The sequence below is a fragment of the Vanessa tameamea genome, chromosome 16 (genome assembly GCF_037043105.1).
Source record: "Vanessa tameamea isolate UH-Manoa-2023 chromosome 16, ilVanTame1 primary haplotype, whole genome shotgun sequence".
Classification (NCBI taxonomy): domain Eukaryota; kingdom Metazoa; phylum Arthropoda; class Insecta; order Lepidoptera; family Nymphalidae; genus Vanessa; species Vanessa tameamea.
Window position 1 is genome coordinate 1,958,151 of NC_087324.1, and position 26,315 is coordinate 1,984,465.

The 26,315-nt window shown below is 32.1% G+C and overlaps 1 protein-coding gene across 2 annotated transcripts in view; it reads left to right on the plus strand.

The window, feature by feature from the left end:
* The window catches only part of LOC113395765 (tRNA dimethylallyltransferase), a 249,494-nt gene that overhangs the window by 36,411 nt on the left and 186,768 nt on the right, over positions 1–26,315 (plus strand). The window contains exon 1 of one of the 2 annotated variants that reach the window (XM_064217279.1): positions 2,505–2,551. The exons of the other annotated variant lie outside the window; for it this stretch is intronic. Within the exon in view, the coding sequence (XP_064073349.1) occupies positions 2,522–2,551 (30 nt within the window). The 5' untranslated portion in view covers positions 2,505–2,521. Of the gene's footprint in view, positions 1–2,504; positions 2,552–26,315 lie in introns of those variants that run through there. 2 annotated transcript variants of the gene reach the window in all.

Consider the following 26,315-nt stretch of genomic DNA (forward strand, 5'->3'; position numbering starts at 1 on the left):
GGAGAAATATGTATTTTATGATTTGTTTTTATGGTGATGCCTTCTAAGATGATAACGGATCTACAGAAGGTGACCAGTTACAACTATGGGACAGTCTCTCCACCTGCTTTCCTGTTATTCATTAAATACGTAATATAAACTGTTAATTTCTGAATAATTACGAATTATTGCGCGTGATACTGTATTGGAAGGTCAAGCTAGTTAATGAAATTTGAGGGCAAGCAACCTTACGCGCTACAAAACTTTGTTCCATATTAATGGATATGTATTTAGTTTTGCACATTTAAAAAAAATGCAATTTATTTTTACGTTTTATATAATAGTTAGGCGGACGAGCAAATGGTCACCATCGTCCCCAGGAATTGGCGCTGCAAGAAATATCAACCATTCCTTACATCAAACCAATGCATATCCTACCTCGGGAGCTAAGATGTTCTATCCCTTGAGCCTGCAATTATACTGGCTCACTTACCCAAACCGGAACACAACAATACAAAGTATTTTTGTTTGGTGGTAGAATATATGATGAGTGGTATCTACCCAGACAAGATAGCACCAATCCCGAACCGATTAACTATTACATTTCATTTGCAAAATACACTTCTAGATCTTCTCGGGCGCCATCTCGTCTCTCAAGACAGACTGTTTATTTCAACCGGAACAAGCTAATAAATTTGTATGTTACATATTAGCATAAGTATCAACTGGGCCACTGAAAACAAAAGTGGTTTCAGTAGTAACTCCGGTTTCTATTAACATTCGAATGGGTTGTTTTCAACTTGAAATATTTATAAGATTAGATAAATTACCGTTAATACACGCATTATATTCAAGTGTTTTTAATTATCTATTGTGTTCTAAACTTAAATCTAGAATTGGTAGTTTTTTTTTTGTTTTTTATTCGAAGCGAAGGATTAAATTTTTTGACTACGTTCTCGTTAAGAAACAACTGGCTTTAATAAAATTTATCACAGTGTTTTATATTCTATATCAACATTTATTTTGATTTTTTTTATAGTAAGAAATAAAAGTATTTCCTGAGAATAGTTATAAATTTAATACAGACGAAGACGCGCTAATCGTGATCAATAAAAGAGAGTCTACTTGAAATTGTACATTTTCCTTAACTAAGGTCAACAAGTTCAGCAAAAAAAAAAACTCCAATAAAGATGTGTTCATACAGTCAATAGGTTCTAACAAGGCGTTCGTGGATTGTTAACCGCTCTATGATTATAATGTAATGGTTCATCTTTGTAATGATAAAGACCTGTTTACATTGATGCAATTGACGGGAGTGACAATGTCGTGAATCGAGTGTTCGAAATTTGAAAATTGTCTTATTACACGGTTGACCGGTTTGCATTTTTTTAATATTTAATAATCATAGTTATTTTATTGTTACATTCTAATTCCTTTTTTAAATTGTTCTATGAAATTTGAAACTCGCAGTTTTATTTTTAATTTAGAGTTGGAGCCTGCGCTCGACCGCAATCACACTTGTTGATAAGTTTTTATGCTATCTGAGATGAAACGAAATTACCCATAAAATTCTATTCAATTATTTCATAACATACATATGTATATTTATTATTTTTATTATAGTGTGTTGTTAGCCTTACAGTGAAATGCCGACAGTGTATAAATTCAACGGTAGTTTGAGGTTAGCTAAATCAATGAGTTCACATCTGAGAGAACATGCCGGTGTTATAGTAATTATTATTTAGCCGACAAGCTTTTAACTGAAGAAGCGAGAGATCTCGTTAAGAGATTTTAAATAGCAACACTTATGCCAATATCAATAAGAACTATGCTGTGTATTATTTGTGTTTTGCAGTTTGAAGCGTCGAACCGTGAGAGTGAATGAGTAAAATTTCGATTTGTATTAATTAAATCGCAACGTAACGGTCTCAGCGTAATATTATTAGATTTTATAACTTAATGTGTTTCCAACTTGCTGTATGTATATTGTTTTAATTAATAGTCCATAAATTTTTGCATCGGACGTAAATCGTAAATATATCGACAACAAAAAAAAAAAATATATCCCCTTGCATTCGAAATTCGCACGAGTCGCATCAAAGTTGCATTCATACGGCACATCCTTTGAGACAGGACTCGGGAGCTTTAAAGCAATGCAAATTTAAGATTTAGGGTCGTAGCACTCGGACTTTGTGAGGTGAAGGGCAGTATGTACGCTGGTTGAATGAGGAGGCGATTGGCTTCCTGTCGCTCCGAATTGAACGACATCCGTTGAATGATGTCATTTAGTGTAATAAATACTTCGAACTCTTGGCTATTGTGTCACTGTGCCTAGAGAACATTGTTATAAGGTAGCGTTTTGATGTCGTGGATTTTTTTTATTTTATTAATATGAAACATCGCATTGATATTCATAGTTAAAGCCTGACTCTTTATTCGATTGTACTTCGGAAGGAAATACCTCTAACCTGAAATGAACCAGCGAAATATAAAGCGGCTTATTTTTTTTTTTGTTATTCCAGTTATAGTTTTTCATTTGATAATGCCTGGAGGCGATCGTTCCATTCACAAGGTGTGTTGCCATATATAAAGTTGTTAGTTTTATAGCCTCGGGTACAATATTCTTTGTCATTTTTTGGTTTAAGGATTTTGCAATTAAAAATTTACAATTGAGTGTGTAGAGGCTGCTGATATTGCTTTTGAAAGTGTTTTAACTGTATATACGAGTTCTTGATTTAAAAAAAAAAACTTATTTTTTTGGCAATATTTCGAAGAAGAGAAACGGTTGATATAATAGGCTTATAAATTAAAGCGGATTGAAGTAGGTTTATTTAATTTGTTACATTTCATCGCCCTTTTGTAAGCAGAATCATGTGTATCAAAAATTAAAAAAAAAATATGTCTATATCAATTTATTTTATGGATAAATTTGCCCGTCTGCCTGGTGAGCTCACTGACCATAGTCATTAGTATTAAAGTGTTTTTGCAACATTTATAGATCTGGTATAATTAATGAATTGCTAAATCATAAAACATAATTAAACATACCAATTTTGAATGGGTTTTTATCGAATTTCGATTTTAACACATGGAAATTATAAAAGAGTATTAAATTAAATGTTATTTAAAGCAAACAGATGTTGAATATCGATGTACGAGAGATAGACAGCTGAGAACAGGTTCAGTAAAAGCAATAATTCGACAATGGGGTCCCGCACTAACTGGTCGTCACAGAAAGTTAATTCCTATCCCGAGAGGAGTAAGGGTTATAATTAAATGCATAAGTCTATGCCAAACCTTAAAACACTGCAAATATTATCAGAGATTACTTAGATTAAAAATTTAAAGTATAATACGAAATCTTTGAAAATTTTTGAAAATAGATTCAATTTTACTTTTACTTCACTTTTAACTAATTAGGTATTCGAAATTTAGTCTATGAGAATCTAGATTATGTCGTAAGAAACGGAAGAAAATAATTGTATTGTAAATAATAAAGGTTGCTCTTGCTTGACGCGGAAAATTCTAGAATTCTTTGGATTTAAACGTTACTCTGCTTATATCTTAATAACTTATTATCTACCCTGACATATATGTACATTTTTTTTCAAAGCAACAGACAAAGGACTGCGTCTACGTTACCAAAGACAATCCAACATAAGTCGTTACGGCTTACGTATATATATATGTAAAATAACATTTGATTAATTTAAATTCTTAACGTTAAAATCAAATGTATTGTCTATTGTTTTGATAGTCTATGCTCTCCGAACTGTACGATATTAATTTTGCGTTGTATCATCTGTGCAGCGCAGATTAAGGAAAGTTTTTACCGACATCGAATAGGGAGAAGTTTCGCTAAGAATTCTAACGAACAACAAATTATGTACAACTTTAATATAATTTGCTTAATTTTAATGTAATAATTTATCATTTTGTAACGTTTAATTATTTTTTAAATTTATATATAATCGACATAATATTATTTTATTTATTTATTTATTGGAAAAGTTACACCATCTACTTATCACTAAGCACTTAAAATTAATATCTGACTTGGGTAACATACAAAGTGATACGTCTTTAAAGGTGTAAACAACATTGATTTGAAAAATCTTAGTACGTAATGGAGTTCATTAATAATTTTTATTTATATAAGTCTAAAATCGTGTTGATTCTCGTTGCTCCAATGGCTAACCTTTAGCAGTTCCAATGGTACTGGGTTCAAATCCTTGGGATCGGTTAATAAAATGTCAATTTTTTACTTTTATCTCAGAAATGTTGTATTAGTGTATCAAGTGTTTGTAACTTCTAATGCAATCTGATGTCAACTCATGAACGCTAGGCTATGCTCTAGAAGGGCCATAGCATATATAGGCACACAGCACCTTCACTTGCCTCCCGTTAGTATACCGCTTCTGATGAATCTCATCTAAATTTATCAATTTATCCAAGAGTACACATCGTTTCGCTAATATATCAATGGCCTACAGTCGGACATTGACCTTTAAAGAGACCTAGATCTCACTTAGAAACAATCTTAAAGTTTAAGCTAACATTAATCTAACAAAATTGTTTTAAGTATTTTCAATAAACGTTAAGCCGAGACCCGATAGTTATCTATGTAAAGTTGGAGATTTGGAGACTTGCGCCGGAGTCGGACGCCTGTGGGTATGGAGTACGCATATAATTGCATAATAAATGAGCTGAAGGTAAACGTTCGCCGGCAGAGACTGATTAAGACGGATTAACACGACGGTGGCCACGCGGTCAGCGAACGTCGGACCGTTACACGAATCTTCGGTAACTATTCTCTGGGTGGTCGCAGGCTTTATTTTTAGATTTAAGCTGAAGATTCGGTCTGTGTGATATATCTAAGTCTTAAATTGATAAATATTTATTTTTTAACAAGTGTTTCATTGGTTACATTTCATAATTATTTCACGTAATAGTTTATTCACGATAAATTTTAGTTAATATTAAATATGACGTGCTAGGAAATCTTATTCATAGTGTGTAGAATATTCATGCACTTTTATGTAAGGTGTTTATGAGTGATGTGGCGCCTTTTTATTGTATTCAACAAATATATTAATTTGGAAAGAGTTGCGATGTCCGAGTGTTTATACAGATTATTATAGTGTATAAGTAGAGTGGTATTTAATATAATTTACATTTTAAAATATTTCATACGTTTTTTTTTTTTCAATAATAGAACGTAATTGCTTGTCAAGCCAGTCGCGATCTAAAAGTCGTATGTTACATGGAATTATTATAGAATATTAATTATCTGTGTTGAATTTCGCAACCGTTTTTCTCAGTGGAATCTACATTCTGAACAGGTAATGTTGTAGTTGTTATAATTTTCTTTACTAAACTTAACTAAATACGATTAAAATTACGATTCAAAAGTGCTGTTTAAAACCTAATTGATGGTCCTTCCTCTACTATAGCCTCAAAGCTGAGTTGTGAATCAATTTATGACGTCACGTTAAATGAAAATTGGTTACGTATTTTATTACGCACCTCTGTATGTATCTACATATGTCTAAGCTAATGCAGAATAATTAGATTGATTTTCTCAATGGAAAGTTGATAATGTTGGCAGACCAAATAACAGCCAAGTCCAAATTTTTGCGTTGTATAAAAAAAATAAAAAGTTCGCAGTTTTGTTTTTAGTTACGATAAATCAACCGAAGTGTCACTTCGTCTCGTAATCTCATCACACGAAATGTCTACAATTGTCCGTATGTATATAGGGTTACTAATTAACTGAGAAGCCGGCGAGCCGGTCAACGACACGGGCCTTGGCATTGCTTCGACTGATGGTTACGTCAGCGCAACCTGTCAATAGGACGGCGTTATGCATTCGACGCGCATTCGTTTTTATGTCTCTCAAACATGTCTTTATTTTAAAATTTATTATTATATTTCGGACTTATTGTTCGAACTTACATTTGGAAATCGAACGTGGTCTGATTTTGAAATAAGGAAATTGAATTATAAATTTAAAAATCATATTTATATTTCGAACACATCTGGATTTGTGCTCATGGAGATTGCTTAAATCTCTTTTTAATACGTATTAGTTCAATTTTTTTTCTTTATATGTTCTGATTTTTTTATTATTATTTGTATCGTATTTAATCGTACTAATTACGTACGTATTACGCAAAAGGGGATATTTGTTATAAGGTAAAGAATATTTTTAATCTGTTTGAATAAATCAAATAATAATGCAATTTTGACACCTGCATAAAACCGTCCGCTAGACGAATGAAATTGAATAATTATTGTATGGGAAATATGTTATTATATTAGTCGAGTTTTATTGGCGTGGGATTGTTTCGCTTCGCGGTCCGGTGTTTGTTTTCGCCGACAGCTGATGAATATGTGTTGCGGCTATGTTTTGGTTAAGGTTTAGGCCAATGTCACACATCCGTTCAAATGATCAAGCAGATCTCTACGATCTAACTGTCAACAATCTATAAACGACTTTCACAATATTTATTCATTTATTTATTTGACAACACAAACAAGTAGTACAATAAAAATACACAGTAGACCAAAAGTCATCATAAGTAATTGGGTAATTGCCTACATTTTTACAGGTGTTCTAAAATTACTTGAAAATTGAAATAGAAGTCAACATTGTAAAAATTATAAAAAGTTAATTGATAAAATAAAAAATTATAAAATTAAAAAAAAATTAAATTAAAATTAAATATTGTAAGCTATTTAAAAATAAGTAATATATGTTGTACATAAATATGGTCATGATTTGACTATATTTATTAAAATGTGAGAAAATCAGCAAGGCGGGTAGACAAATAAATTGTAAATGTAAGAAGGGTTACGGCTTTTAAAAGCACTGTGTGAATAGATTAGCTCTCAGTTCGTTTGGGGCTTTAATGGCGAAAGTAATTTAAGGTAAGATTATTGTACTGATTATAATGTTCATTGTATTATTAAGTTAAAATGTATTAATGTTTAAATGTGATTTGTAAAAATAAAAGTACTGTATGATATGTGTTCTGTTTTATTTTAAATATAAAAATAATAGTAAAACGTTAACAAATTCAGAAGCGGGATAACTCTTCACGCTCAAAATAGGTAGAAAGTTTTTTTTGTGTTAGTATGTAACAAATTATGTCCGATTTTTTTTTAAATATGTTGCAGCAAGAATAATGAATGACCCAATGGAACAAATTCGTCAGTCAAGATCTCCAGTGTTAAACATTGCCAAGCGACATCGAAGCAAGGAGGCCTGTGGCAGAGTTGTTTGCACGCCGCCGCGTCGTAGTCGACAAGCAAGAGAAATCGAACCTCGAAGTCGAAGTCGAAGTCGCAGTTGTAGCCGGGGCCGTTGTAGCGGTCATAGAACGCGTAATGTCAGCAGGGAGCGGCATCATACTTCGAGACCAGCAACACGAAATCGATCTCGCACTCGTGGAGGGTACATGGATACAGCTGATATACACAGTGAGTTAATTTCGAAATTTACTGATATTATTCAGAGTATAAATGGCAGTCACAGTAAAGAGCACTTTGCGAATTCAAATGTTGTCCCAGAGTTCGATCCCTCTCAAAAAAATCAGACAATAAGTAATTGGTTAACTAAGGTTAATGAGTGTGCTATTTTGTATGGATGGAGTGATAGACAGATTATACATTATGCGTTACCTAAGCTAAGTGGTGTAGCAAAAAAATGGTATGAAGGTTTACCTACAGTTTTGTTTACTTGGACATTTTTCGTATGAGAAAACTTTTTCAAAAATAAAAAATAATTATTGGTTTCCGAAAATGAGAAAATTTATTAAAAAATATGTACAATCATGTTTGCAATGTGCACATAGTAAAGTACCGTCGGGAAAAAAAATCTGGGTATCTTCATCCAATACCAAAAGTGTCTAAGCCATTTCACACAGTTCATGCTGACCATTTAGGCCCTTTTAATGTTAGTAAGAATAAAAATAAATACATTTTACTAATCATTGACGCGTATAGCAAATATATATCTCTAAAACCTGTTAAAAACACAAAAGCAAAAACTACTATTAGTGTCTTTAAGGAGTTCTTTAGAACGTTTGGTGTTCCTCAAAGATTGATAACTGATAGATATTCAAGTTTCACGGGAAAAAAGGTAAAACAATTCTTGACAGAATTGGGCATTCAACATATTATGAATGCAGTATCTACGCCACGTGCCAACGGGCAAGTGGAAAGATACAATCGTACCGTACTTGACGCTTTAACTGCTATGAATCATGGACATGATGAAACATTATGGGATAGTAAAATTTTAGACGTACAGTGGGGTCTTAATAACACTGTTAATAAAAGTATAGGTTATTCTCCAGCAGAAGTATTGTTTGGTGTAAAATTAACAGGGATGTCAGATAGTAAATTAACGTCGGTTTTGGATAATGATAGGAATAAAGATAATACAAATTTAATAAAAATTAGGTCTGAAGTAGACAAACGTATAATTAACAATCAGGAAAAACAAAAGCAGTTATTTGACAAATCAAGATCTAAGCCACGAAAATTTAACGTAGGTGAACTAGTAAGAATTGAAAAATCTGTTACTTGTCCCGGAAAAAGTAAAAAATTAATACCAAAGTGTTCTGGTCCTTACAGAATATTGAAAGTTTTTCCAAATGATAGGTATTTAATAGGTGATACTCCAATTACTAAACGAAAGGGTAAAGCAGTTTATGAAGGTATATATCCAGTAGAACGTATATATCCATGGCTAAGTTTTAAAAGTGCTAACGATGATGATATAAAAAGTAGTAGTGATAGTGATAGTAGTTATAATAGTAATGAGAAGTAAGAGTATTTAGATTATTTATATTTGTACTCTGAATAATACACAACAAATGAATATTATATTTCACGGTATATGAAATATGATAAATATATAATTTGAAAGGATATAATATACGAAGGGATATGATGAAATGACTTGATATAATATAACATGATATGACACGACGTGATGACATGACGCCATACGACATGACATGACACGACATATGACACGATATGATACGATATGATATGGATATGATATGGATATGATATGGATATGATATGGATATGATTTGGATATGATACGGATATGATATGGATATGATATGATACGGATATGATACGATATGATACGATATGATATGATATGTGATGTGAAGCGATAAGATATATGAGGAGTTATATGATATAGATGTAAAATACAATTTATGATTTAAAATGATGTAATGTAACATGATATGTGATATCAGATGTATTTGATATATGTATATATTAATTTATGAGATGTGATTTGGTTAGTATACTATAAACTTGAACGTTTAAATAATATGAATAACAATATTATATATATATATTTAAATTGTACTTAATTGATTTCATTAATTAGATTCTAATTTTCGAACTATGTTCACAGTAATTTTTTTTTTTTAATTAAGATAACTAAAAGGAATTAAATATGTAAAAAAAAAAAATAAATATATTATTTGATAATTTTGCTCACGAGGACGTGAGAAGTTTGTCAGGATGGACGAGTTGTAAGCTATTTAAAAATAAGTAATATATGTTGTACATAAATATGGTCATGATTTGACTATATTTATTAAAATGTGAGAAAATCAGCAAGGCGGGTAGACAAATAAATTGTAAATGTAAGAAGGGTTACGGCTTTTAAAAGCACTGTGTGAATAGATTAGCTCTCAGTTCGTTTGGGGCTTTAATGGCGAAAGTAATTTAAGGTAAGATTATTGTACTGATTATAATGTTCATTGTATTATTAAGTTAAAATGTATTAATGTTTAAATGTGATTTGTAAAAATAAAAGTACTGTATGATATGTGTTCTGTTTTATTTTAAATATAAAAATAATAGTAAAACGTTAACAATATATATACAGTTTTTTTTTTCAGCCAAATATTAAAAATAAGTTAAATCAAATAAACGATTGTGCTTTTAAATACATTGTTAGAATTTGTAAAATGTCATAATGGAAATGGCCGAATGGCTATGAATTATTATTTATATACATTATTGTTTTTTTCTTAAAATTACGTATATTGTCATTAAAAATGTCAATGTCAGGATAAACCCATATATCATGGATATCTCCAATCTAGCTTTTTTTTTTAAAGAGTCGTTTAATTAATTGTTTAGCAGTTTTAAAAAGGCAAATACTCCTAATCTAATAAAACACCAATAAAATCTTTAAAGAAATAAATATTAATATAAAATATATTAATTTTAGTAATTTTTTTTTGTTGCCGTCTTGGCAACTAAATACATGAAGAAAATAATAATTTAACTCGATATACATTTGAATTTAAAATCATATTATAAGTTAAACATAATTTCAAATTTTTAATAAGAAAAAATACATTTTAGAAAAATAAAAATCATAAACTATTTTAAAAAATTAATAAATTAAAATTTGTGCTCCTTTTTAAAATTTAAATGTTTAATTTATGACGTAATAATAAAATGATGTTACCAGTAAGTAAATTAAAATTAGTTTTTTTTTTAAATTCTTGTATCGTCAAATGTATTTAATAAATATTTTTTATTAAATATCCTAGAATTCTAGACAAAACCGGTGTCGTCTTAACAAAATAATTATCACCATCATTACACAGTAACAAGGTCGCTTATCGCTGTCTGTCCCTATGTTTGCTTAGATCTTTAAAATTACACAACGGATTTCGATGCGGTTTTTTTTAATAGATAGATTGATTCAAGAGGAAGGTTTACATGTATAATACATGCACAATATAGTAGAGAAACACTGATAATTTTAGAGGTTTCTGAAGTTATGTCGTAAATAAACACAATTTTTGCGCTTACTTTGCAAACTCTGGCTGAACCCTACGAGATAGATCAAAATAATGTACTACATTATTGTACACCTTAAAACGTTCTTCAGAAAAGTCCATGATGGTTTATGTCTATCTCTTAAGGATAGCCCACAACAAAAAAAATTTATCCTTTACTTTTTACGAGGAATAATGGCTTATATTCGAAGCGGTTTTAAACAATACAGCATTAATCCTTATCCAATTAAGTACCTTAAATACATTGTGAATTTAATATAGATCAATATGGCCCTTTACAGTATGTAATTTAAATGAATATTTTCGAAGATATTACAGATTTAAAACGCAGGGACATAGCGGTTTGTATTGTCTTACGACTTAAAAACTGCGAACGTTGTAAGACATTCCGTAGTATAATTTAGTATCAGTATTGCAACCGTGCGAAGCCGGGGCGGGTCGCTAGTGCGGAATAAAAACATTACTTTGACAAAAATGACGGCTTTCGTGTGCGCGAGAAGATGCGAATAAATATCATATATATTTTTTTATAATAAATATCTTATAAACTATATTACTCACCTTGTAAATCAATATCTTTTTTATTTACAAAATATTATAATCATAAATAATATAATCACTAAAAAGCGGATACGGAAAGTATAATTTCTACAGTAAACAAAAAAAGTGAAAATTTTACATTAACAAGTAACATATTTTTTGTGGTTTATAAATTGAATTAATTTAAATTTTAGAGGGAAGGAAGTTGTACAATTTACATTGCAATTAAGTATGCGTTATCACTATTGACAAATAAATGACAGTTTATTAATTAAATCAAGAAAGCAAATATAAATGAAAATACATTTATAATTATTTTATTTAGTTATAATTTCTTTATATTATTTTATAAATTAATACAACAAATACATAAACCAAATCAAGTTTCAAATAATGAATAATACACGGAAAGAGATAAAAAGTCACCGTAAATTAAATGAACAAATCAAAAAACAAGCAGAGAGACAGAAGAAATAGGAAAAATAAGTCAAGTTATATAAAATTACTTACAGACGACAAAATATACATATTATTAACAAAACAAAATTACTTTTATTAAATTTATTACAAGAATATAAAATAATAATAATTAATAATAAAATACATGCTGCCTTCACCCAAAAAGTAGTATTTTATTAAAAAAGCCATCTGACAGCTTGACGTTCGGAAAGTCACACTAATTCTCACTATAATATATAAATATTATTTTTTCAGTCTTGTAGTCTTCACAAACATAGTGTCCATCTTCGGAGTATGATCCTATTATTTTGAGCTTGGTAGGGGGATGTTTCTGCATGATTTTATTAATCAACTATATTGACTGTATCGTTAGTCTCGTAGCTAGATATAAGGCCTCAGATCTCTTGGTCCTGGGTTCATTCTTAGTAAGCCCGGAGTCGTGAGCACAGTCCAGTGTCTCGGAAAGCACATGAAGCCTGTCCTGCGCCTGAACTCTTTCCGATCGTGTCTGATTTGCCGTCCCATCGAATTATGAGAGTATGGGAATAGAGAGTGCACCTGTGCTTGTAGACACCCTTGTGCATTATAATATGTCCTGTGTGATTGGCTGGTCTCCCCTGAGATTGTCCGCCGTGGCCGTTATCGGTCTGGATGACATCATGCTTTTATTTCCAGTCAGCATCACATAGTTTTCTTGTTATGCAATGGTTATTTTCAGCTATCTGCAATATTTGTGATATTAATAATTATTACTATTTTATCTTTTCAAAACCTTTACTAAAGGCGTTACTATTATTTTCACATAATCAAGTGTGTCTTTAACGTATTATAACATCAGAGATGGTTCTTTGATTCATTACACGCAAAAAGACATTGGGCCACCAGGATGACAAGTGGGTGCCATCGCACAAGTTATAAGATATTGATCTAGTAAGAAATGTAAGCCGTCACCATAAATACGCCATCAAAAATTTAATAAGTAATAAATGGTTAATTACATTGTTGTCGCTGAAAATAACTCATTAAATTATGGTACCCACCAAGATCTCCAGTACAATATATCCTTATAGAAAAGATTGAAGATAAAAAATCCTTCTATTTACATTCTATGCTATTTGATAATAGTAAATAATAAATAAATAAATAAATATTGGACAACATCACATACATTACTCTGATCCTGTTTCTTGTCAGCTCTCTTTGGTAAAATCAATTTTCCGATTCGGTGGTAGCTCTACCTTTAATACATTTCTGTAAAATGACGATTCAAAGGTGCTTCATAAAGTATATTTGGGTTTTGACTACCAACAATACTTGATTAATGTATCTTAATTTATAATACAACCCCTTTCCATTTAACCACTAAGATCCACTTCAATTTAACTTCCAAAGTTTTGACAAAAACTTCGTCGATATTTAATACCCCATTTTATTTAGGAACCTATGATTAATACCATAGGTTACTCAAGACCTATGAAATAGATACTGGTCGAGATTTAACAACGGTTTTAGTGTTTATCTGTTTTTAGTCCTACTGCAATTGGCTATCTTAACCGATGATTTCGAGTTCAAACCCAGGCAGGCACTACTGAATTTTCATGTGCTTAATTTGTGTTTATAATTCATCTCGTGCTCGGCGGTGAAGGAAAACATCATGAGGAAACCTGCATGTGTCTAATTTCAAGGAAATTCTGCCACATGTGTATTCCGCCAACCCGCATTGGAGCAGCGTGGTGGAATATGCTCCAAACCTTCTCCTCAAAGGGAGAGGAGGCTTTTAGCCCAGCAGTGGGAAATTTACAGGCTGCTAATGCTAATGCAATTGGCTATAGGTTAGGTATATAATAAAATATTTAGAAAATAATTACGTTTAATTGTACTAATTTAAAAAGATTGCGATTCAATCCTGATTTTAGTCCTGGCGCCAATTCTACTAATTTAACAACAATTTTGTGTCAATAGGAAAACTAAACGGCAACGATTATTTTCATCAGATCATTTCGATAGTGATAAAATGACAATTAAATAGAGAAGTTTTTTTTATGATATCTGTAGGCGGACGAGCAAATGAGCCACCTGATGGTAAGTGGTCACCACCGCCCATAGACAATGGCGTTGTAAGAAATATTAACCATTCCTTACATCACCAATGTGCCACCAACCTTTGGAACTAAGATGTTCCGTCCCTTGTGCCTGTAGTTACACTGGCTCACTCACCCGGAACACAACAATACTGAGTACTGCTGTTTGGTAGAATATCTGATGAGTGGGTGGTACCTATCCAGACGGGCTTGCACAAAGCCATACCACCAAGTTTTTTAGTTAGTAATCTCCAGTTTTACAGAAAAATTAGCTCAAATGAGATACTCGTAGTTTTATTAATACCGTTTTTTGTTTCTCTCAGTAACACGATAGTAACTTTGACGCAGATGCCTACATACATCTAGGTATACTAAATTCTCAATGACACCGATTCCCAGCTCCTCTGACGGAGTTTGGTAACCGCTAGGTTATCATATTTTTTTGTTGATAAGAATGTAAAACGTGCATTCTAATTAATTTTGGCAATCGATTATGATGAAAAAAAGAAAAAACAAACAAACGGCCGATGCTCGTCATGTGAGCGATACAAAAAGAATTACAATTGCATGTGTCTCTCTATAGGCGTTTAGTTCCGTATGTTTGCGTGTGAATATATTTGATATGTAACCTTTCGTGTCGTATTTAGTGGAACTAATTTTCTAATTCCGATGGAAACGTGTAGAGATTTAAGGGCTTAAAGCGTTATTTTGTTTAAATAATAATTTAATATCAGTGTCTATAACTTTTTCTATCGATTGACATCTATATTTTCTTGATGTGTTCCGGTTTGAAAAGTGAGTGAGGCAGTGTAATTTAAAAAGTCCAGGAATTTCAATTAACATACACAAACAGAGCAAGAATAATAACTAGGTTCATATGTATGTTACTATGTACAATATAAACGTCTCGACTGATTCTGTAGTTTATATTTATTTATATTCTTAATAGTATATTAATTTTATGCATATAACTTTAACGCGTTGAATCTGTGGATCTAGCAATGCTACTAAAACAATTTATAGAAGTTTGTTTCATAGCGATTGCCATATTTTTATTAGTAATGGTTTCTGATCCTCTCTTTAAAGACTTGGCGTTAAGTTATATAGTCTGAAACGTCCGTTAATAAACAATCCCACAGATAATTATTCAAATATAACTTCGTAGTTTCGAGATAAGGGCCTCTGCGTACTATCCAGATTTATTAAATAAATGTCTATATATGTTTGATGTTACTACAAGGCAATTAAAGAGGACTAAGAGCGAGAGGTATAATTTTATTTAATAATTTTTTTGTTACGTTATGTTATAAAAAAAGCTTACTTTAAATGAGCTCTAATTTGAAGTTGATTATTAAATTAAAATTATACTTTACCCAGTTAAACTCTTGTTGTTACAAGTAATTATAAATCTTTAACAAGATAAATTAAATTGAAATATGCAACCGGTTGTTAATGTAGAAGAAATATTAAATAGTTTTATTTTTAAGAAAAATAATTCCATTTATATATGTTGTATGAAAATGATAACTTGAAGTTTTCGTTTATTCGTCCTGTATATTGTCCTGTTTTACAACTCTGACAATTACTAATACTATAAACTTATACAAACTAACTTTCGCTTTCATAATATGAATGTTAGTATATAATCTAAAGCGAAATATTGATTTATTTATTTTATATATTTAATATGATCTTTAAAAATATTAGTCGGCATAATAACTTTAGATTTCATTGCGCTGAACCCTAAATATCTATTATATGCGATCAAGTTGCCACCCGGATCCGCTCTTGTTTCGAGATAAAGCACAGGTCAGCGAAGCACAGAGGCTAAGTTTATTTTAATGCCCGAACAATGTATTCATTTACATGCCTATAATATCTGCACAGATACAGAAAAATGATAATGATAACAGTGCAATGAAGTGAATTCTAGAAATATAAGTTTGTTATGAATTGTGTAATAATGACGTGAATGAACGATGGGGTTAATATTTTAATTATGGTCGCAATGATATGATAACCATTTTTCTTTTACCGGTGTGTATATAGTTTATCCGACTCTCCATGAATGTAATGATTGTGTTTTAATTGTTTTTTATAAATACAAAAAAATATTCTATTATATAATTTATTCGTTGGTTCTAGTGAGTTTGGATAGAGAGGGTTTTTTTTTAAAGCCAAAGTAACGTACGAATTATTTTAATGTTACAGAAAATTCGTTGATGTGTTATTAAATGTAATGAATTCGACGTAGTTCGTTGACTTCAGTTACAACAGGATAAAACTCGTAGATTAAAAAAAGGTCTTAATATTCTTAATTCTGGTTGCAATATTTACGAATTAATTAATTATTTATTTGGTTATAGACTTACGTACTGAGAAGCAATCCTAAAAACATGTTAAAAATACCAGACCTCTGATGACGTTTAAGATGACGTCACTATACGAACTGTCTAGTCGAATTATAGGTAACTTAAAAACTAGATGTATTTTCGATAAATATAGCAACAGTAATTGCTATATTTTAATTGTTATTACCATACGTACACGCTCTACAAGCCACCTACTCTGTGCTATCGGACATGACATCTCATTGCTTTGTTCTTACTGATACGTATCACAGATGTGAACCGTTAGAATAGAAAAAGCGCCCATCACAATCTTATCGCATAGCTAGGTGGTTTGCCGAAACTAAGCGACCATCTAACGAGCAATCGCTTCTATATCCGGGTCAAGGATACTGTTATATATTTTGGATAATTTTTTTCGCGCCTGTAATTTTGAAAATCGAATAATACTAGATAGAAAGAATTATTATTAATATTTATAATTTAATATAAATTACATTATTAATAAGCTTTTATTTATCGAGCAATTATCCGCTAACATATTACGGTATTTATAAGCAAAAGCTTGAACTGAATTAAATCCACCCACAAACGACCTGTCCGCATGTGTGGGCTATTTATTTAAGTTAAATAAAAGCTTGTTACTACTGTAAAGAAATAATAGAGCTCGTCAGTGAAACACACACACAAGTGTAACCAAGTATTGTAATAGCGTGTAAAAATAAGTTTCTGCTCTTTTGCATAAAGCAGAGAAAACCAAGTAGGATATTCACAAAGTTAGTTACTGATACTTCGTCGTTTATGAGTACGTTAATAGGCAGGGGATCAGTACGTGCCTGAAAAGTAGCTCGTAGAGTTAACAAGAAGTGCTAATGAGCATGGCTTGTAATGGCATTCAATGGTGACCACGACTCAGAAGAAGAGATGCAGGATGCCTTCGTAGAAGACCATAATAAACAACTGGATACAGAGAACACTGACTGTCAAAGTAGCAATTATGAGGGGTCTGCCTTCCTCTCTGCCACAATAAATGTAATATTTTAGCGAGCAGGCTTGAAGCCAGGCGAATACCGTTAAGTTATCAAGAGCTTGAGTTGTATACAGTTCATTTGTTAGTAAAAAAATCTTAGGATGTTCAGTCTACGATAAGACTGAGTCGAAATTAAGCTTCAATCTATTCTCATTTCAATGAAAGGTCATTGACCGGCGATGATAAATCACGAGTTGAAAATTCGATATTAGACTCTTTAATATTTAAAAAAAATTAGTTTAATACGAAATTTCGTTAATTCCACACTTGACCAATGTCCGACTAATTTAAGGTTTTTAAAGACATTAAAAGCTTAAGAAAAATGAAGCACTGATGCTAAAAACGGTTAAGTTTATCTGTATATTCGCGTTGGTATCTCCAACTTCATAATAGATTATTATAATAATTCTAGAAACTTCGTTGTTGGCTTCACGCGTAGTGCTTTAACATGTTGATTATTTTATTTTAATGAAATTATAAGCAAAGATGTAATTAATTTGACGCAACCAAAGGTACTCGCTATCTCATTCTCATATATGAGAAAATTATGAATCAGTATAACCGGGTCAATATCCCACAGTTTTGGTTAGTGTTAAACATAATCAACATAAATGTAAAACAAAATAAGTGACCATATTAAAAAAAAAAATAATAATAACAGGATCGACGTAACTTAGTTCTCACAATCGATGGTGCATTGACACTGTAAAATATATATATATATATATTTTTAAATATAAATATTGGACAACATCACATGCATTACTCTGATCCCAATGTAAGTAGCTAAAGCACTTGTGTTATGGAAATCAGAAGTAACGACGGTACCACAAACACCCAGACCCAAGACAACATAGAAAACTAATGAACTTTTTCTACATCGACTCGGCCGGGAATCGAACCCGGGACCTCGGAGCGGCGTACCCATGAAAACCGGTGTATACACTACTCGACCACGGAGGTCGTCAAAAATGGTTTGATATCATTCATGGAACATGAAATATTATTATGTAATAAATATTAATCTGTTGAGTATCTAATCGGTTCTTCATGAGAATCTACATTCCAATCTGATGTTAATTGACAATTCAAAAGTGCTTACGAGAGCCTAGTTGAATAAAGTATATATTAAAACTTTTTCTATAATGTAGTATTAACATATTATGCCAGAATTAGATCCTTATCAGTGATAGAATCAATTAGTGTTATTGTTAGTGTTTATCACTTAATCAATAAGTTCGATGACCGATTATAAAAATGATTTAGAAATGTTGTAACATGATTATTATATAGTTGTATTATGATGATCCTCCAACTAATAAATACTTGAAAATTTACATTGTTATATTATTTTTATTTACATTATTATATAAAGATTTAAATTTGCAAATGATATTTGCATAAATTCCACATGTAATAATCAATTGACTCAAAGTAACCGTAACTAAGTGACTGTGTTAAAGGTCTATGCACTTGATCTCAGAACAGAGAGTATCAGAAATGACATCGAAATTATATCGTACAGCAGCCATTACAATATTTTAATCCACTGTTATATTATTATATAACTTGAAATAATAATAGTTATTTAAAGTTATATAATATTTTATAAGGTTTACATTTCTTTGATCGTTTTTACTAATTGAATTAATTTTAATAATTATTAATTGTTTATAAATTTGTCTAAACCAGTAAATGTAAAGTTAAAGGCACCATAAATTGTACATTATATTATTATTTATTATAGATTATGTATGTATTATTTTAAAATAACAAAAAGTCAGTGTGGGCCACGTCTTCCAAGAAGACGACAAGCTTGAAATCCAGCGAAGATCTGCTGATGTTTAGTAAAAATATAAAATATAAAACGCCAGAATGTATAAAAGTAAAATGTAATAAGGCATGGGCAACTATAAGCCCGTGGATGTTGTAAATTAAATTTAGAAAAATAGTACATTATTAAAAACGATCGACCATAACGAATGGCCATGTTAGAGCAATGTCTAAATACCTCTGAAAAACATTTCAATACTATGAAATCAACTTTATTTTATCACGTGAGTTTTCTACTAAACAAATTATTTCGACTGAAAGACTGGTCGACAATGCGCCGCTGAAACGTACAGATTCGCTTGCCATTTCCTCTATATTTTATATTCTAAGTACTTAACACTTCTTGGAATTCATCGAGATTGATTAACGCAAGCAAGTGAACGAATTCAACTGTGTCAGTAAGTATGCCAGTCGGATGTATTCTAGCTCGCTTTACGACGTTTTAACGGAACATTTGTTGGAATGTTTTCGAACTATAATGCGGATATTTCTTTTATTGATGAAAGTATGATACAATGTAAACGAACGATTGCTCTAAAGCTATCTCGTCAAAAACTAATTTGACGCTAAACACTATCGTGAAATCTTGAAAACCGTCTAACGGCAATACTCTACTTTGAACGTGTATCCTTGTGTTAATTTTTCTTTGCATTTATTTCTCCTCAGACGTGTCCGTGCAGTTTTTTCTGTAATTTGGTTTACGTTATTTTTAATGTGACTGCATATTTTTTATTACCAGGTAGCTAAATTTATAACAATATAGTATTTATATGCCAATACAAATTTTCATTGGACTCTACGACCACGACTTCTTCGTTGACTCAAATGTGTGCCAATTTGTCCTATCCTGTAACTATTTTAGTCAATGGTACACACAACATTCTAGGTAGATTTTTGTGACCGTCTGGGTAGGTGTGGTACCATTCATCATATATTCTATCGCCAAGCAGAAATACTTAGTGTCGATATGTTCCGGTTTGAAGCGTGAAAGAGCTAATGTAGCTACGGGTACATGATACATAAAATCTTAGTTCCCAATTGGAGGCGTATATTCAAGGTAAGAGGAGGTATTCAATATAAGTTAAAATATTCTACAAAACTATTTTGTTTTAGAATTATATCGGGCTGTTGGTTATTTTTAATAGCAAGTGTGTTCTTCTTGTATTTTTGTATGAATATGCGTCTCTTGAATGGAGGAAGGAAATCATTTATAGCTATTTTAAGAGTAGACTATATAAAATAAAGAAGGTTATTTTTTTTTGTTTAATATTAAATTCTTAGGAAAGAAATCAAATAACAACTATTCATTGCTTCTTTGAAATTCCAATTATGTTATTAATTATTTTATATTTTACAAATTCAATTTATTTATAATTATACAAAAATAATAATGTACTTACATAAATAATGTTATGGTATATTTAATAATAGAAATAATATTTAGTTACGAGTTAAAGCCATTTTTTACAAGTAATAATATCCCATGAATAAACTAAAAAGTACTAGGAACGCATGAAATGTTGGTAGTGTGAGCCGATTTGTTAACCGATGACTTGTTAGGCAACTATTACTTTTTTAACTTTTCTCAGACTACAGAGCGCCTCGGACCATTAGTCATGTGGCGGGGAATCCGGAAGTATTTCGTTACTAAGAAAATATTTTGATTCCATATTTATTATGCAACGTGTGGAGAGCGCGACTTTTGATCATGTCGACTTTGGTTACGAAAATAGTTTAAAGTATACTTTGTGTGATATACAAGCCGAGATGGCCCAGTGATTAGAACGCGTGCATCTTAACCGATGATTGCGAGTTCAAACCCAGGCAAGTACCACTGAGTTTTCATGTGCTTAATTTGTGTTTATAATTCATCTCGAGCTCGGCGGTGAAGGTGAAAACATCGTGAGGAAACCTGCTTGTGGCTAATTCTGCCACATGTGTATTCCACCAACCCGCATTGGAGCAGCGTGGTGGAATATGCTCCAAATTTTCTCCCCAAAGGGAGAGGAGGGCTTAGCCGAGCAGTGGGAAATTTACAGGCTGTTGTGTATGATGATACTTTGTGTTGATGTAGTATTCAAAATGATTTAAATATATATATACAAAAATAAGGAAGATAGATGGCAAATGGGCCATCTGATGGCCATATCACCACCGCTCATGGTTTATAAGAAATATTAACCATACTTTCCATCTATGCGCCACCAATCTTGGGAACTAAGGTATCCTGTGCCGGGTGGTCCACAGTGGTACTCACCCTTTACCGCAACATAACAATCATTAAAATTGCCGTTAGGCGGTAGAACATAATTATGACGAATAGGTAGCTTCACAACGCCCTACCACTAAGTTAATTTTTGGTTGATGTGAAATTATCACACGTGTGTGCATATTATGTCCTCCTGACCAATTTCACACGCGACGTTTATTCTTAGTGACCTGCGCAGGAGATGAACACAAGTGCCTTTATTACCGATTAGACAGTTAAGGTAGTTCCGTACACTGGGCTGTTACGTATGATCTCTTGACAGGTTAACTCGAACATCTATCGTTTCAGGTAGCAGGACCCCAAGAGCCTTAGAAGCCGATTTATACGCCTCGGGACCGATGAGGTTTAATTATAAATAAAATATAAAATAGTAGCGATGTGTGCATCAATATACTGTATTGATGTACGACTGTGTGCCTTCCCACTTGTATGTTTGCATGTAAGTACACCGTAAACATTACGAATATGTGTGAACATTATGTGTTTGTGTTGTCTTTTAAAACGATAGAGATATAAATAAAATCTTCTGTAAACCTGTAAAAGCTAGTTTACACATGGCCGACAACTAATAGGCGTCAAGACATACATAATATGTCGGGGAATCCGGAAGTGACTTTGGTCAATACTAATTATGTTGCATGTGCTGGGGATAAGTATAGCTCATGCTTGTGAGAATGTGTTTAATGAAACGTTTTAAATATTTTTAAACGATATTTAAACAATACATTAGTAGAATGTAAATCTTGGAACCTTAGTTGGTGTATTTTGTGATTTCATTCCACTGACTTAATCATCGTTAAATAAAATATTGCTCATTACTAGCAATATGTTATTAATAGACTTTGAACTCTTAGAGGCATTAAAACAAAGACAGTCAGTGCGCTGGGCTTTATTTTTTATGTTTGAAATATTATTTACGTTTTATATTTTTTCTTATAGCCGTAGTACCGTTCTCTAACGGACCAGTAATTTTTTTCCGCTCTCTAAAATTAATTATTTGTTAAATCATTACAATTTAGTAAAGCGCAATCAAGAATCCTCGTTAATTTTCTGCACATCACAGCTGGAGCTCTTTTAAAGGAGACCATAACCGGTTTTTATATGCAGCTATCGTCCCATAATGACTGGAACAAAAATCGGCTTACTTTATTAAATTATAAGATTAATTCGACAAAGAAACATCTATGAACAATTACATGATTGATCTAGGACAATTGTTCTCCAGGGCGTCACGGTATCATTTTTAAAGCGATCCCGTGGCGGCCGCCTAAGAGACGAAAAGGGTACCGCTGGTTTTCTAGTGGGTATTCCGAGGTACCGTGGCGCATTCGGCGTCTTGAGCACCGGCGAGTCCCAGATTAACTCCCCCCCCCGCTTCCACGTGTAGGAAACGCGTAATTCGTTTTTCCAGCGACATAAAAAAAATAAGGACAATTGGTCTCGGTATAATAACTTAGTCATCAAACGAAACATAGATCAAGTACTGACTATCCTAGCTAGGCTAATTCAACACTCTGTGTTAAGGATAATCAGTCCTCTACCCGATAATCGAAATACATTAGTAATACCGCCTAGGTAATTGCAAAACATATTTTATGAATATAATTCATATAAGCTAAATTGTTTGTAGGTAAATTGAATAGAGGAATGTTTTTGTGTGTAATTTTATTTTATTTGTATGTGGTTGCGTGAGTATACGTGCGTGTTACTATATGTGCGTGTAAGTGCGTGTTGTGAGTGTGTGTATGTGTCAGTTGAAATTAGGTTATAGAAATATATTTTTTTCTGCTTCGTCGTACGTCTTGTTTAGTAGGAACGCAAACATATTTTTTACACTGAGCTAGTGGCAAATTATATATAGACAAGACTGCAGTCAGCTTATTATATCTAATTATATTAATTAATTATAATCGGTAATTAAAGACAAATTTCGGAGTATGTAAGCGATAGATGTTATTTTTGCGTCGTTTTCTTCGTATTTATTAGTCTTTTATTATTATTCCTTTAATAATTAAGTTATTGTAATTTTTTTTTTTTTAATATCGAAAGTTCTATTTTAATTTACATTAACAGCCTGTAAATTTCCAACTGCTGGGCTAAGGCCTCCTCTCCCTTTGGAAGGTTTGAAGCATATTCCACCACGCTGTTCCAATGCGGGTTGGTGGAATACACATGTGGCAGAATTTCGCTGAAATTAGACACGTGCAGGTTTCCTCGCGATGTTTTTTTCACCGCTGAGCACGAGATGAATAAACACAAATTAAGCACATGAAAATTCTGTGGTGCTTGCCTGTGTTTGAACCCGCAATCATCGGTTAAGATGCACGCGTTTTAACCACTAGGCCATCTCATTTTTATTTGCTAAGTGCATTTCTATGATAAAGATCATAGAAATGCAGTCGAATATTGTTCGACTCCGATGTGGTATCGCGTTAATATAACAAAATGCATTGCTACGATCGTTTCTCTTTACTTAGCTGCCATTCACTGTGTTTAATGGTGCTACGTTACATCACTGTCGGCTCAGTAAACTGTTTCAGCATTAACTGGCGTTAAACGTTTGTTTTAGCCGGAATCGGTACATAGCTGGGTTTGAGATACAGTCGTTCGTCCACCTTGAGTGCAACGCTATACGAAATACCGAATATAAAATATAGCGGATGAATATTCGTACACAGAGTTTCTCTTTCTCTTTCTGTCATTAGTAATTTATCATTCGAAAGAAGAAGACAAAGTATTTATATAAACCACGGATTACAGCTATACAATCGTTACACAACTTTATATATAAAGCAACAGTAACAGCCTGTAAATTTCAAGCTGCTGGGCTAAGGCCTCCTCTCCCTTTAAGAAGAAGGTTAGGAGTTTATTCCACCACATTGCCCCAATGCGGGTTGGTGGATTCACATGTGGTAGAATTTCGCTGAACTAATTTCACATGCAGCTTTCCTCGCGATGTTTTTCTTCACCGCCTAGCACGAGATGAATGATAAATACAAATCAAGCACATGAAAATTTAGTGGTGCTTGCCTGGGTTTGAACCCGTAAACATCGGCTAAGATGCACGCGTTCTAACCACTGGGCCATCTCGGTTCTTCTACAGTCTGTTAATGCGACAAAAATACTTATTAATAGATGTGATTATATTATAACCTTTAACATATTACCATAATTGCTGCTAACATGTATATCCGGCCCAGATCCAATCCGACACCCACGACCGCCTACAAAATATTAATTCAGTACACTGATTCACACCTCCCGTCCACTGGATGCATTGTACCGAATCAAATCATTATGCTTTCTTCGGAATTAAACTTATCTATACATATAATAAAGTTGAAGTGTCTGTTTGTAACATTAAAATAACCGCTTTTTAATGAATAAATGTTATATACGGTACATATACCAAAATTGCATCTTTTTCGATTTTTGTGTCTGTCTGTTTGTTCCGGCTAATCTCTGGAAATTAATAAGTAATTAAGTTAATAAGTATTTTTACTAATATAATAATATTTTGTTAAAATTTGGCATATACTGATAGAGATGGTTCACGATCGTCACGTATAAAATCAATAATCTAAATTTGAAGGGGGTGAATTTGTAGTACCTAATAATATTATATGCTTAAACGTTCTCTGAAATGTACTGCATGTTTTGGTATATTTTTTATGTATTTTCCAGATAAGCATTAGAAAGGAAACGTCTTCTCATTCATTAATATCAATCATATACATCATATTACAATAATGAAATTAAAATATCATTTATTTAATTAAACTCATACAAGCACTTTTGTATTGTAACTTTAGATCATCAAATGAAATAAATCCACTGGTTCAGAATGTTGATTCTACGAGAAACTCAGTAGTTGTTTTTTTAAGATTCGAGTTTTAGTAATTTAGTTTTAATTTTTATTAATTAATGTTTTTATAACATGATGTTTAAAGGTATTTATTGTTAGAGCTAAAAGCTAAACAGCTGATAGATGTATTTATTAATATTGTATTATATAATTGTGTATATATTTAGCACAAATGTTAGGCTATTTCCACACTCGCAACAGTAAACCTTCGACGTCGAAGCCTCTGACCATGGTAAGGCTGATTTAGTAATGGGGGGCGATAAAACAGTACAAGGTGTGTTTCGGTTTTATCACAATCAGATTAGCTTTCAATTTGCTGTCGGTCATCGATCCTACGATGCCCACGGACCTTTCGCAGTTCCCATTAAAATAATGTGCCTAGTTTCGTATAGTACTGGCGTGGGCTTTCGTATTGCACCGGAAGCGGCCCACTCAGCACGCTGTGGTAAGATTGACCCGGTAATGCGATCTGGATGTTTGTTTAATTATTTTTAATGTAATTTTTGTGTATGTTTACCTTTTGTGACATTTTATTCAATATATCCTAAGTATGTGTGGCACATATTTTGTAACTGAATTTTAAGTTAAGTCCATATATCCGAGTGCGTTGAAATTTTCAATATTATACATCTAAAGCTTTCATTTGTTTTTGTATTTAGGTATCTCAGACTATATTGATTTGGTACATCAGAATATAATCCATAGTTATATCAAGTCTTTTCGAATCCGTGGCACCTGCGCCAACGGTTTGCGGGTTCGATTTCCGCTACATGATAAAATCAAAATCAAAATATTCTTTATTCAAGTGCGATCACTTTTGAATCGTCATGTTACAGTGTTAAATTAATGTAAAGCTACTAAATATTAGTTAGATGATCTATTTAGATGTTCGTGTTTCTTGTTATTTTGATGTTCGACGAACATATCTATTTCCCAGTAAGAGTTTTTATATACAGGGCTCATTGTGTTGATATATAAATAATATGATCTGTTTACGTAATATTTACTTATAGGCTGATTATTAAGAAATAGTCGTTTGTATCGAGTCATTGACC